Here is a 14,665-nt window from a genome sequence, read left to right on the forward strand (position 1 = left end):
TGCTGGATGTGAAGGCCTAATTTAATGTGTTTCATTTCATCCTAAAAGTGTTAAACAGGGTTTAGGTCTGAGATCTGTGCAAGTCATTGGACCATGTCTTTACTGACCTCACTTTGTGTGAAAAAGCACAGTAATTCTGAAACAGGAAAAGGCCAGAAGGCAATAATTTGGGGAGGTGGGGGGAGTCCACATACTTTTGGCCATGTAGTTTATCAAAGCAAACAATTGACAAAAAAAGACACAAAATGTGTTCTATACATGTCATAGTTTTTATGAGTAATTCAAATGTACTACATTTACAGATGTACATATTAAAATATAAACATTTTAATTTAGAAGGCTGATGTCTTGTATTTACATAACGAAATGCAACAAAATCATATTTTTAGCTGTTGCCAAATGCTGTTGGCCCTTTTACAGAGTGTAACCAAATATCACAGTGAAAGTATTTAAACACTATCAACATATAAAATTAGTAAATATATATGTTAAAATTCCTTAATAAAATAGCATTAGTAAAATTATGTCAAAATCATGCTCGTTTTCTTTCTTAATGTAAGAAATAAGTAAAAGCTTAAGTGATACTATATCATAGAAGTATCAACAACTAAGAAGCCCACAATCAGTTCTAAAAATATAAAGCCAGAAAACTGATATTATGAGCCATGATGCTTAACATTAAAACTAGCTGTTTTTCCTGTACATTTGTTACAGGCTTCGAAGAAACTTGAGTGACAGTTCGTAGATCAGGAACATAGTAGCACTCATGGGAAATCCTCTGATAACACTTACAGCTGCACCTCGGAAAAAAACCTGAAACAGGGGTTAAAAAGGGTGTTTTAAATAGTACAGCCAACCTTGTTGTATTAGTTAATAAGCACATATAAATATAGACTTCAATCCATTAACCATTGTTCAGTGATCAAGTATGATTAAGGGTGAGTTTAAGTCTGACTGTGTTTAATGAGTTAAATCAGCAAAATTTGATAAAACTGTTTATTGCATAGGGTGGCATGGTGGCTCATAGTAGTGGGTAACACTGTCGCCTCACAGTAAGGTCCTGGGTTTGATTCCCAGGTCCTTTCTGTGTGGGTTTGCACATTTTCCCTATATCTGCGTGGGTTTCCCCCACAGTCCAAAGACATGCAGTCATGTTAATTGAACATACTAAAGTCCCCCTAAGTATGAGTGTGAATGTATGTTTGTGTGTTTGCTCTGTGATGGACTGGTGACCTGTCCAGGGAGTTTCTTCCCTTTTTGCCCAGTGAATTGTACCATGTATAGGATAAAGCTGTGGTAAAACAGACAGTGAATAAATGAATGGAATATTGGATAGCCAGGGGCAAATACTTTTTTTTTTAAAAAGGCAACTTGGCAAAAACAACCACTTTTTAATACTCAATATACAGTATATTAATATTGTAGAATGTTGCTTTGTTTTGCATGGCTTGGATTTAAGAATATTGTTTTATGTATACTCCGGCTCTCTTAGATTGATGTGTAAAGACCAGTCACCGAGAAGGAGACACCACTTAATTTGTTGTCATAATACTGTGTTCCAAGCCATCTCTGTGCATTACCAATCTGACAGGAAAATTAAACATTGTTTACATAAGCCATTTTTTCTAGTGGTGGTGAGTAAGTGCACTGGATACTTTACACACGTTTACAGCCCAAAATAAGGCAGTAAGCTAGATATGTGAAATCCAATACAGTTTTAATCCAGTCTCATTTTTAGCCCAATGTAGATGCATCCCTACCAACATCTATATTAAAAATCCTCTCTATAACACAATATATGGTAACTACACTAAAAAAAATAAGGGAACACAAATCACACATCGTATCTTGATGAACGAAACATTCAGTTAGAAGTAGGGTTGGGCGGTATGACGGTATTACGGTATCAAAAATGGTGACGGTATTAAAAAATGGTGACGGTATTTTTTAAATGTGAAGCGCCAAATTTCTGCTTCAGGTTTACCTTGAAAACTGAGACTTTAGGACATGCGCGCATCCACAGTAAGGGAGGGGTAGGCGGTTGGAGCTCGCTGATTGGCTGTGGGGTGCTCACTGTGTGATAACACAGAGAGACGAGTGAAGAGCCACACTGGCTAGCGTTAGCTGTGCGCTAACAAGCAGAAACTGAAAAAGGGCTCGTCTTTTAATTTTTCAAAATCAAAATTTTTTATCAGTTCAACCGGAAATGAACACAAGCGCGTGCATGCGCGGACATGTAGTTATTTACTAAATATATCTTCAGTGTAAATCGAGCACAAACGTTGAGAAAAAGGAGCAAACAGTAATAATAACGTTACGCCCAATCCGCTGTTCTGACTCTTGTCTGCCATAGATTTTCCTGCCTATGTAAGAACTATTTTTTCCTAAATAAAAGCGCTATATTAAGAAAAAAGAATGTCTCACCTGTCGTGTAATGTGAATTATAAAATATATTGTCTGGCCCTTAAAGAATGTTAAGTGCTTTATAGGGCGTAGGGAGCGAGTGTGTAGGGAAGAGATCGGATTTGTACCGTTTCCGTGCTCGTGTTTTGCACGGTGCTTGTGTGACATTTAAAGTAGCGTTCTCGTTAACCACTCAAATGTTTGGACTTTGAATTATTTTAACATTACTTTACATCACCGTCATCGCAACATGAACATTTACATTCACATTTTTTGTTATGGTATAGAACTTAATTCTGGATTACAGGCATAACTACAACCCCTGGCAAAAATTATGGAATCACCACTCTTGGAAGATGTTCTGTCAGTTGTTTAATTTTGTAGAAAAAAAATAAATCACAGACATGCCACAAAACTATCATTTTTCAAAATGTCAACCTTCTGGCATTAAGAAACAACAAAAAAAAGAAACAAATATAATAGTTGTGGTCAGTCACAATTGCTTTTTTTAGATCAAGTAGAGGAAAAAAATATGGAATCACTCAAATCTGAGGAAAAAATTATGGAATCACTCTGTAATTTGCAGTTTAAAAACAAAACATCTGCAGCAGATTAGATTTGCTAATTATTCTTCAGTTTAAAAAGAGTGCTTACACCTCGGAGAGCTGTTGCACAAAGCAGATTGTCATGAATCATGGTTCCAACACAAGATATGTCAGTTGAAACAAATGAGAGGATTATAAAACTCCTTCAAGAAGATAAATCATTGTGGAATGTCGCAAAAGATGTTGGTTGTTCCCAGTAAGCTGTGTTTAAAATCTGGACCAAGTACAAACAAAATGGGAAGGTTGTAAAAGGGAAGCATACTGGTAGACCAAGTAAGACATCAAAGCATCAAGATAGAAAACTTAAAGCAATATGTCTTGAAAACAGAAAATGCACAACAAAACAAATGAGAAACAAGTGGCCGGAAAGTGGAGTCAATGTCTGTGACTGAACTGTAAGAAATCACCTAAAAGAAATGGGATTTACATACAGAAAAGCCAAACAAAAGCCATCATTAACACCTAAAAAGAAAAGAACAAGGTTAAAGTAGGCTAAAGAAAAGCAATCGTGGACTGTGGGTGACTGGATAAAAGTGATCTTCAGTGATGAATCGCGAATCTGCATTGGGCAAGGTGATGATGCTGGAACTTTTGTTTGGTGTCTGTCCAATGAAATTTATGAAGATAACTGCCTAAAGAAAACATGTTAATTTCCACAGTTGTTGATGATATGGGCCTGCATGTCGGGTAAAGGCACAGGGGAGATGGTCTTCAATAAATGCCAAAGTCCACATTGAAATTTTGGACGCTTTTCTTATTCCATCAGTTGAAAGGATGTTTGGTGATGATGACTTCATTTTTCAAGATGATAATGCATCTTGCCATAGGGCAAAGGACGTGAAAACTTTCCTTCAAGAAAACATATAATGTCAATGGCATGGCCTGCAAATAGTCTGGATCTCAATCCATTTGAAAATCTCTGGTGGAAATTGAAGAAAATGGTCAATGACAAGGTTCCAACCTGCAAAGCTGATCTGGCAACAGCAAGAGACAGTTGAAGGCAGATTGATGAAGAATACTGTTTGTCATTAGTTAACTCCATGCCTCAGAGAGTTTAAACCATTATAAAAGCCAGAGGTGGTGCAACAAAGTAATAATGGTGCAGTGTTTTCTAATGATTCCATAATTTTTTCCTCAGATTTGAGTGATTCCATATTTTTTTCCTCTACTTGATCTAAAAAAAAGCAATTGTGACTGACCACAACTATTATATTTGTTTCTTTTTTTATTGTTTCTTAATGCCAGAGGGTTGACAGTTTGAGAAATGATAGTTTTGTGGCATGTCTGTGATTTTTTTTTTTTCTACAAAATTAAACAATTGAAAGAACATCTTCCAAGAGTGGTGATTCCATAATTTTTGCCAGGGGTTGTAATCGTACACGTTCATACACTTTTAAGAAATATCTGTAACTATAAACTAAGCAGTTAACTTTTGAAATATATTGAAGTGTTTAGCCTGCTATTATTCTGTTTTGTGTGGGCAGAGAGAGAGAGTACAATGCCAAAATGTTGTGTTAATGTTTGTGTTAAAGTGTAATTGATACACATGCATTTATACTTACGCGTATTTAATATAGATCAGATAAGATAAGCAATGATAAGATAACCCCCCCCCCCCCCCACAGCGGTAATACCGTATACCGCGGTATTTACTGAAGACGGTATGAAAATCGGCAATACCGCCCAACCCTAGTTAAAAGTTAAAGTTAAGTTAAAAATATTTACTTATAATTTGTTGAAAACAAAATTATTAAGTACAGTCAATGGAAACCAGAATCATCAACTTATTAAGGACTAGATTCAAAACTAAAGTCCTAAAGTCACACTAAAGTAAAGTACTACTTTTTTGATCTGATCACGGCAACTCATAATGTGACTCAGTAGAATTTTTGGTCCTCACATGCGTATGCATTGCTGACAACATCTGGACATGCTCCTGATGAAACAGCGGATGGTGTCCTGGGGGATCACCTGCTAGCCCTAAATCAGTTTGTCAGTGAGCTCTTGGACAGGCTGCGGCACTGTGGCATTGGATGCAATGATACATCCCACAGGTTCACAATTGGATTAAGGTCTGTGGAATGTTCACTACCAAGGAACTGCCTACACACTCTGTCCACATTAGGATGGGCACCCAGGGTCCACTTCACCAGTGTCCACTTCACCCCCCCCCCCCCCCCCCCCCAAGACCATTACTGACCCACTGCCATACTGGTCATACTAGATGATGTTAAAGGCAGCATAATGTTCACTATAATGTTCAAAAATGCACATCAGTAGACTGATGGAGATTATTTTGAATGGCTCTGGTACTGCTCCCAAACTTTGGAATTCCCAAAGTTTTAATAATCTTTCAAGACAATATTGCTCAAAAGTCTGATTTACTGAACTTACCTGAAGTCCATCAGTCTTGTAACTTTGTAAAATGCAGTGGATAATGCCTTTATATTTTCTGTGGTGCATGGTGTCAGCCTGCAATCGACTCTTAACCACATCGGCTGGTGTTGCCGTGACCCAAGAGATAGATCCTGCAGAATAAAAAAACAGCTTGGGTGTGAGGTATTTACAACACAACCATAGCTGATACAGATGCCACAACCTATTACACCTAAGTTAAAATGCACAAAGCTGTCAACACCTAAAAGTCTTTGAGTTTGAGTTAAGGTCTTGCTTGTGGGTTTTCAATAAGTGTACTGCGGCAGAAGCAAAGCAGCCCAGGACCACACTACCACCACCATGCTTGACTGTTGGTATAATGTTCTTATGGTAGAATGTAGAAAATATAACAGAAACCATGTCTTCCACAGAATATTATATATCAAATCTAGAGTCATCTAGATGATTTGACAAATTCAAGACAAGTCTATGTATTATTTTTGGTCTCCAGTGGTCTGTGCCCTGCAACTCTCCCTTGGTTGCCATTTTTGCCCAGTGTCATTCTTCTTGTGGAATTATGTTCATTGTCCTTGAAAGAAGAAAGTAAGACCTGCCATTCTTTAGATGCTGGCTGAGTTCTTTTGTGACCTGCTGAATAAATAGTTGCATTAGTAGTAGGCCGACCACTCCTAGTACGATTTGGATAATGGCTCTTACTATGGTTCACTGAAGTCCCAGAGCCTTAGTGATGGCTTTGTAATGTTTTACAGACTGGCACAATGACTTTGTTTTGCATCTGTATTTGTATGTTTTTAGACCATGCCATCATGTGCTGCTTTTTGAGAGCTTCTAGTCTGCTTCACATTGCCAGGCAGCTTCTGTTTAAGTGATGTTTAGATTAACAGTTCTGGCAGTAATCATGACTAGGTGAGACTAGTGAAATTGCACCCAATTGTTAATTGAACTCCTTAATATAGTAGCCTAGGGGCATATACACAGGTCATTTAAAGTTTACTAGGGTTGACTTTGTCTAATATTAAAGGTAGTCTGATGACTAAAAAGTGACAAATACTTTTTTCACAGACTTGTGTGATATTTGTACCAGTGCACCATGTTATAGTCTGATTGTTGAAGCTGTGCTATAAACCAGGCACATCTGCTTATCTTACATCAACTGTGCAAAACTGCTTTAGTTATATTTATATGAGAGATAAGGAAACATGGCGGAGGAAAAAAGTGAAAAAAAAAAGAAGATAAAAAGAATTCCATATACAGTATGCAATGGTAGATTGTAGTACAAAGTCAAACTACTGGTCACTGTATGGAGTTTTTTATGTTCTTCCCAAGTCTGTGTGGTTTCTTTGAGTACTCTGGTTTCATTTTACTACATAACAACATAGTGGACTGCCTACTGTAAAATTTCCCATAGGTATGAGTAAGTGAGCAAATGTGTGTGCATGTTTGTTTTGTCATGAAATTGATTCACACGCTGGTCACTTCTTTTCCAGCAATTTTCATCTCGGCGGAGACCCAGAGTAAGAGCCTTTAAAACTCGGACCAACTGCCACCTTCACAGATTATTTTCCCCAGGCTATCACCATACTAAACAAGGACTATTTTCACATCCCTTCGATTTAACAGAATGCACATGGATTTTATCATATATGCTGCATATCACACATGACTCCCACATTTTTTCCTTATGCAGTCAATGCACATATGCACCTTATTTACTTAATATTTTCCATCCACAATTTTTTACTTGAAGTTTGTCAGTGTACTGTACTGTATATCTTCATTGCACACGTTGTCTGATGCTGTACTGTTTATGTACTGTTTGCTGTTGTATTGTTTATTCTATGTTTACATATAGTGTTCCTATTTCTATTATTTAATTTAAGTGGTGCCGGACCCACAGTGGTCCTGATTGGGATAAATCCACTGTGGAAAATGATTAAATAATAATGCAGAGCCTATAACAAGACTTAGAATGTTCTGTCTCCATCAAAGTCTGGCTAGTTGTGGCTGTGCATTCAAAATAAACACAGCCAAATGCTGCCCCCCTCTACTGGGCACCATGGTGTAATGTATAAGCATGTAAACAAAGGCAGAAGCAACTGAACTTAATTTTTGTTTAAAAGACAAAATAACACTGGTGGGCAGTTTGTGGTTTAGCAGTTTTTAGTTGGCCACAGAACAATATGGTTAAATCAGTTATATAGGACATCATTACAACAGTTTTTATTTTACATACTATTTACCTGCTAGTCCTCCTGCTAGCCATATAGAGGAGGGGTGAGGTGAACTGTTGTTACTAGGAGTAAGGCAGTCACGAAGTAATGTGTATGGGATGAAGTAGAGGGCATATCCAGGCACATCGCGCAATATCATGGCTCCTGCTCCTCTGTACAAACCCTGAATTCCCTCGGCCTGCAGAATGCTGCTGATGCAGTGAAGAGGGCCTCTGTACATGGACTGGCTCTGGAGACCCACTGACCGCCCAGACACACTGCCATTCCCAGCCAGCGTTAGGTTTTCTGTAAACAGAGACGTTGTACTCATGAGACATCTCTTTAGCTCATCTTTCAACTGATTTGCCCAGTTAGGGTAGCAATTATAAGCAATGTGTAAATAGAGTATTAACTCCTTCTAGTGATGTAGTTCTAAATCATTATTACCAAGCTATGAGAACTTACTGTGCTTTTAAATTATTTTTTTTTATTTTTTTAGGGCCTACCTTAGGCTTTTATGCTTAAATTTCACACTTACGTGCAAGAACAGGTTGTGTTTGCATTTGCAGTCTTATTTTGACAAGTTCCACAGGGGCCCCCAGGCTCACTGATACCAGGCCGGTCAGCATGCTGGCCACAGTCAGGTCGAGCATACCGCACTGGTGCTTTCCATCGCCGTAACGGAGCTCACTAATAAATCTCTGGGAGTTGCTGAAGAAGCCGAACACCACTGAGTTATAAAGGGTGATGCTAGCTAGTGGGAAGGACAGTCCCTTGAAAAAGCCAGCAACCTGATTAAAACAAGCAGTAGTTCTTCGTTAGAATTTGATCACACGTGTGGCACAAGCAAATGTTCATGTTATAAAAAGTGTACTGTATATGTATGCGCAAGCTTGAATACACAAGGCAGCACATTTTGCTCAAAAGGAACATATTTATTTTAGCATTAATGGTGCCCTAACAGGCTATCAGCCAGCTGGGTGCTTACACAGACACAGGATGTGTGTCTATAAGAGACGGGACAATGGCTGAACAGGATTTTCACCTAATTGCTGGTCGCGAAACAAATGATTTACATTACATTTTTACAGTACATTACAGAATCTCCATATGAACCCACCTGGTGCAGGTTCATGTGTCAGATGGGGTGTGTAACGATTGCAACTCTTTTGGTCAGGATTGACGGTCTGCGACAGTAAGAGCGAATCAGGTAACTGGATACGATTAAATTGACAAAGTGTTGAGGGATATTGAGGATCAGGGTGTGTCTCTCTGTACACAAAAACTAATCCTTGCCTGCTGCAAGTGAAAAGATGCAGTCAGCTACTGCACACATGTCGGAGGGGGCGTGTGTCAGTCTCGGCTCTCCTCAACCAGGGTGGAGATCAACAATAGTAGAGAGGAAGCGCAATGCAATAGGGTGATTGGATACTACTAGCTTGGGACGAGAATTGGGGGAAAATGCAAAAGAAATTCAGGATCAAATCCACAGTACAGTAAAGGGTGCAAAAAGTCAAGAGCTCTGAGTACTTTCTAAAACCACTGTATGTACTTATACACACTGTATGGTCAAAGGTTGTGGGCATTCCTCTCCTACTTATTGAGATCAGATGTTCCAGATACACCTGCTGCTAGTAGGTATAATGAATAGGTAAATGAATGATATAACCCCAATCCCAACCACAACTCATTGGAAAAACTCATGGAATTGGGCCTTCTCATTCAACAATAATGTCTTACTCACAATTGCTTTTCAACTCATTTAGCATGATTAGTCAAAAATTCACTGGAGGGCCCAATTCCAAGATGTACAACTAGTTCATAGTTTTGGCCATTTTATATAATTATACAAGAAATTAACTTTTATGCAGATATACAACGATGTACACTGATCAGCCATAACATTAAAACCACCTCCTTGTTTCTACACTCACAGTCCATTTTATCAGCTCCACTAACCATATAGAAGCACTTTGTAGTTCTACAATTACTGACTGTAGTCCATCTATTTCTCTACATACCTTTTTAGCCTGTTCTTCAATGGTCAGGACCCCCACAGAGCAGGTATTATTTAGATGGCGGATCATTCTCAGCACTGCAGTGACACTGACATGGTGGTGGTGTGTTAGTGTGTGTTGTGCTGGTATGAGTGGATCAGACACAGCAGTGCTGCTGGAGTTTTTAAATACCCTGTCCACTCTATTAGACACTCCTACCTAGTTGGTTCACCTTGTAGATGTAAAGTCAGAGACGATCGTTCATCTATTGCTGCTGTTTGAGTTGGTCATCTTCTAGACCTTCATCAGTGGTCACAGGACGCTGCCTACGGGGCGCTGTTGTCTGGATATATTTTTGGTCGGTGGACTATTCTCAGTCCAGCAGTGACAGTGAGGTGTTTAAAAACTCTTATCACTCACAACACACAAACACACCACCACTGTGTCACTGTAGTGCTGAGAATGATCCACCACCCAAATAATACCTACTCTGTAGTGGTCCTGACCATTGAAGAACAGCATGAAAGGGGGCTAACAAAGCATGCAGAGTAACAGATGGACTACAGTCAGTAATTGAAGAACTACAAAGTGCTTCTATATGGTAAGTGGAGCTGATAAAATGGACAATGTGTGTAGAAACAAGGAGGTGGTTTTAATATTATGGCTGATCTGTGTACAACAATGTATATGGTGAAAAAGCATTAATGTTGACTTACTGTTTCCTTTTTATAGATGCTTACAATACAATGTAGGGCATTCTTGCAGCCTTTTCCAGCTTGTAAACGTGTCTGTCAAAAGTAAAATTTAGAAATTTATGAATTCTAGTTAAACATTCAGTCTAGGCCTAAAATAGGGCCAGTGATAGCTCAGTGGTTAAGGTACTGGACTAGTAAACAGAAGGTTGCCGGTTCAAGCCCTGCCACCACCAAGTTGCCACTGTTGGGTCCCTGAGCAAGACCCTTAACCCTCAATTGCTCATCATGTGCCGCTCATTGTGTGTAAGTCGCTTTGGATAAAAGCGTCTGCTAAATGCTGAAAATGTAAATAAAAAGTAAAAAGTCTATGGAAAAAAACTTTATCATTAATCACTTTCCTGTAGTTCCTTTATAAGTGCAGAACAATGAGGAAGAATTATTAAACACTGTAGGATTTCTTGCATGAAAAGTCCTTTTTAGGTCATGCCACTGCATCCTAATCGACCGTTAAAGTTATTAATAGATCTAGTTTAACTATTAAGTTTCAGGTCTGTTTTGTTTAAAAAAAAGTTATTTTAATAAGATCTGTTACTTCCTAATTTTAAACTTAAAATACTTTAAACTGCTGATAAAATATGATGGCCCAGCTAGGTCAGTGGGCGTCAGACAGGAACATAGGTTCTGAAGACTTTTGCATACCCTTTGATGAGTGTACCCCACCTTAAAAACATACAGAAACTAAGTCTGGTGCTCCACCAGATGTAAATGAACTAATGAATAGATAATAGAATGTGAGTGGCAATTGGTGTATTCCCGCCTTATCCATTGTTTCCTGGTCGTGTTGGGCCACTCTAACCCTCTACACTCTAATCTTGATGTAATAAATGCATCTATTTATGCTGAAATAATTTTAAGTAACATTAAAATCATTTTTAAATGTTTGAAAGAATTTGCAGCATACCTTCACTGTGTCAAGTGGATGACCAACAATCACACTGGAGGCTCCTAGAATAAAAAGAAGAAAATACAGGAAACATGTACACAAAATAAAGAAAAACACAATTTTCAGAACAAAATTGCTTCTACAGGCAAAGTCATATTTAGTGCGACCTCCCTTGGCACTAAGCACATCTTGAACTCTTTTGGGGAGAATACCAGACTCCTTTCAGCACTTCCCAGAGTTCTTCTTTAAATTAGGACTCTGTGGAGGCCAGTCCATGACTATCAGTGTTGTTACGCTAAAACTAAAACCATTCCCAATCAGGTGCTTTCAACAAGGAATGGCATGATGAATTAAAACCTGTTTGTACTTTTCAGCATACTCCCATCAGTTCAGACAGTATTGCCAACACGCTGGCAGAAATGAAAGAGAAAAAAAGGGAGATAGAGAAAGAGAGAGAAGAAATCCTGGCTCCCCACAGAACAAAGAGTGTGTACACAGTGCAAGACCAGCACCACACAGACTGAGCTGCACTTCTTCAGTGTCCAAAATACACTCACATACGGGAGGTCTACTACAAAACATTTCAAAAACTCCATCCTGAACTCTACACTCTTACCAACAGCCAGAAACTGATCATCATGTTTGTAGAGGTGAACTGTAACACCCGAACACAGAAACAGCCCTGATAGACCCACACAGAGAGAGTGTTCCATTTACACTGATCAGCCATAACATTAAAACCACCTCCTTGTTTCTACACTTACTGTCCATTTTATCAGCTCCACTTACCATATAGAAGCACTTTGTAGTTCTACAATTACTGACTGTAGTCTATATGTTTCTCTACATATCTTTTTAGCCTGTTTTTACCCTGTTCTTCAATGGTCAGGACCCCCACAGAGCAGGTATTCTTTGGGTGGTGGCTCATTCTCAGCCCTGCAGTTACAATGACATGGTGGTGGTGTGTTAGTGTGTGTTGTACTGGTATGAGTGAATCAGACACAGCAGCGCTGCTGGAGTTTCCATTCACTGTCCACTCCATTAGACACTCCTACCTAGTTGGTCCACCTAATAGACGTAAAGTCAGAGACGATCGCTCATCTATTGCTGCTGTTTGAGTTGGTCATCTTAGAGACCTTCATCAGCGGTCACAGGACGCTGCCCGCGGGATATCTTTGGTTGGTGGCCTATTCTCAGTCCAGCAGTGACAGTGAGGTGTTTAAAAACTGTGCTGGTATCCCCATAATACCAGCACAACACACACTAACTCACCACCACCATGTCAGTGTCACTGCAGTGCTGAGAATCATCCTCCACCATCCACCACTTTGTCTTCACTGCTGAATACCATACATTGTGCGATTTATTCATGCAGCACCGCTGCGCCCTGGGGCAGAGTGCCATATGTAAACAGTCAACAAGTAAACTCTGCCACTTAGTAAAGACATTGTTTTAGGGTTCAGACTGTCAAAATAACCTGCTGTGCAAGCAAACGTAAACCTAGTACTGCAAGAACAATAAAAAGTTTAATACAGCCAAAGTTTAGGCTCGAGTTTGAGTATTATTTTATATAAAATATGATGTTTTCCTGGGGGTTAGTTCACTTTTCAATGGGGAAATTTGAGAAAACGAAAATAACTACAAAACCCCATTTGCAGTTCGTTTTAAGAACTTGTTATTCGGACTGTTTATTAAAGTCGTACAGCAAAGTAAATAAATGGATATATAATATTAGTATAAAAACGTTTTAATATAAGGACCATCGTCAACCGTGCGTATTTTAGCCGGAGTTAAAACACCGCATTTGTCTGTAAAAAGCGGTTTTCCTGCCAAGCCAAGTCGTCCCCACTCCCGAATTTTTAACCAAAGCATTCAACAGCTCACTGCACGATCCTAATCCCAAATAAACGTTTAAAAAAAAATAATTAAACCAATTCCCTAAATTAACCGGTTACCTGCTATCCATCCTGCCAAGAAATCATCCAGCTGAAGGAAACTCATCTCGTTTAATCTGACGCAAAGTCCAAAATAAATTTGCGTATCCAGAACTGATACAAATGCTCTTTAAATCGCCGGCAGCATTTTTAAACAGCAAGTTTCTGTCGATCTCATGAAGAGCACAAAAAGCGACCGAAGTCCCTAAACTAGTTTCCATTTGAGATGTATTTGTGCTTTTAGGGGGGCGAGGCTTCGCCCTAACACACCAACTCAGCGCCAATGGTAACGCATCATTCCGGGCTGCTGGAGGCTTGCCGAATACACACCTCCATGAGCTGTCCAAAAATAAAACCATCGAAATACTATAGATAAATAAGCCCAATTATCAAATAGTACCTTAGCCTTTGTACATTCAACTATACATACAGTCATATACACAGTGGCGGCTCCTGCCAAATCTCTCAGGGGGGCAATTGTTGCGATGATGGCCAAGGTGACCCTCTCAATGGGTAAATTAAAGCTTAAATAATTAACATCTTAAGTCATCTATCAGTTTGCCCTCACAAATAACTTTGAACATGGAGAGAGACCAGCTTTACCATTAATCATAAAATTAAGTAAAGCCCTTACCATAACAATTTAATTCAGTATTCATCAGATAGCATTTTATTTTAGGTGCAGCAGATCCAGAATAAAGATTGGCATCTGGGCTGATGTGCAATGAATAAAGAAGTACAATTAAACAATTGGGGAGATACAATAAGTGCAATCACAATTCACAATTTAAAAATTATATTACTTACTTGTGATTTACTTGTAACTTACATGATTTTCCCCCCTTTGTAGATACTTGCTTGATGTTTAAATTTGGTCTGGGTGGCCCTCATTCTTAAACTGCTAATTTATCCTGATTACACGATGGAGTTGCTCCGAACTGAGGTGATGGTAGTCATGGTGACGAGATCGCGACACCAGGTTACGTGTGATGCAAGCACGTAAGTGCGTGCCCTCCCGGAACCCATTCAGAATGTATTGTAGCGCCTGCAGTTCGAAAAAAAGAGCCTTAAAATGAGAGTCTATGAGAGCAACTGAAATCGCCCCAAAAGGGGCGGTACCAGCCCCGGTTCTGGACTGCTTTGCTTGGGGGGGCAGTAAAACCTAATGAGGGGGCATGTTGATAGTCATGTTTTTGAAGCCAGAAATATATTCAAGGCTTGATTTGTGCATGAATGATGACAGCCAAGCTATTGATACTGGCTTAAAGTGATGTATGAGGTAAAGAAATAAAAATGCATGTTTTCGAACTTAAACTTAAAACCCAATGATTAAAAAATACATGTTGATTATGTAAATGGAGAAAAAAGATTATCTAATTGTATTTCATTTTAATACGCCCCCTTAATTAAATTGCCATTACTAATAGAACAACTCTATTTCTTGAAAGGCTTTAATACAAATTTAAGTCAAAGCTGACAAA

At 38.9% G+C, this 14,665-nt stretch overlaps 1 protein-coding gene across 1 annotated transcript; it reads right to left on the reverse strand.

The window, feature by feature from the left end:
- Positions 1-250: 250 nt before the first annotated feature.
- Positions 251-13,382, reverse strand: slc25a48 (solute carrier family 25 member 48). The gene is made up of 7 exons (XM_063000606.1): positions 13,206-13,382; positions 11,269-11,312; positions 10,329-10,400; positions 8,154-8,406; positions 7,646-7,921; positions 5,403-5,536; positions 251-813 (listed from the first exon to the last, which is right to left on the reverse strand). The coding sequence occupies exons 1-7, from the start codon at positions 13,249-13,251 to the stop codon at positions 709-711; spliced, it is 930 nt and encodes a 309-aa protein (XP_062856676.1). The 5' UTR covers positions 13,252-13,382; the 3' UTR covers positions 251-708.
- Between the last annotated feature and the right edge of the window lie 1,283 nt (positions 13,383-14,665).

Source organism: Trichomycterus rosablanca, chromosome 8 (assembly GCF_030014385.1).
Source record: "Trichomycterus rosablanca isolate fTriRos1 chromosome 8, fTriRos1.hap1, whole genome shotgun sequence".
Lineage (NCBI taxonomy): Eukaryota > Metazoa > Chordata > Actinopteri > Siluriformes > Trichomycteridae > Trichomycterus > Trichomycterus rosablanca.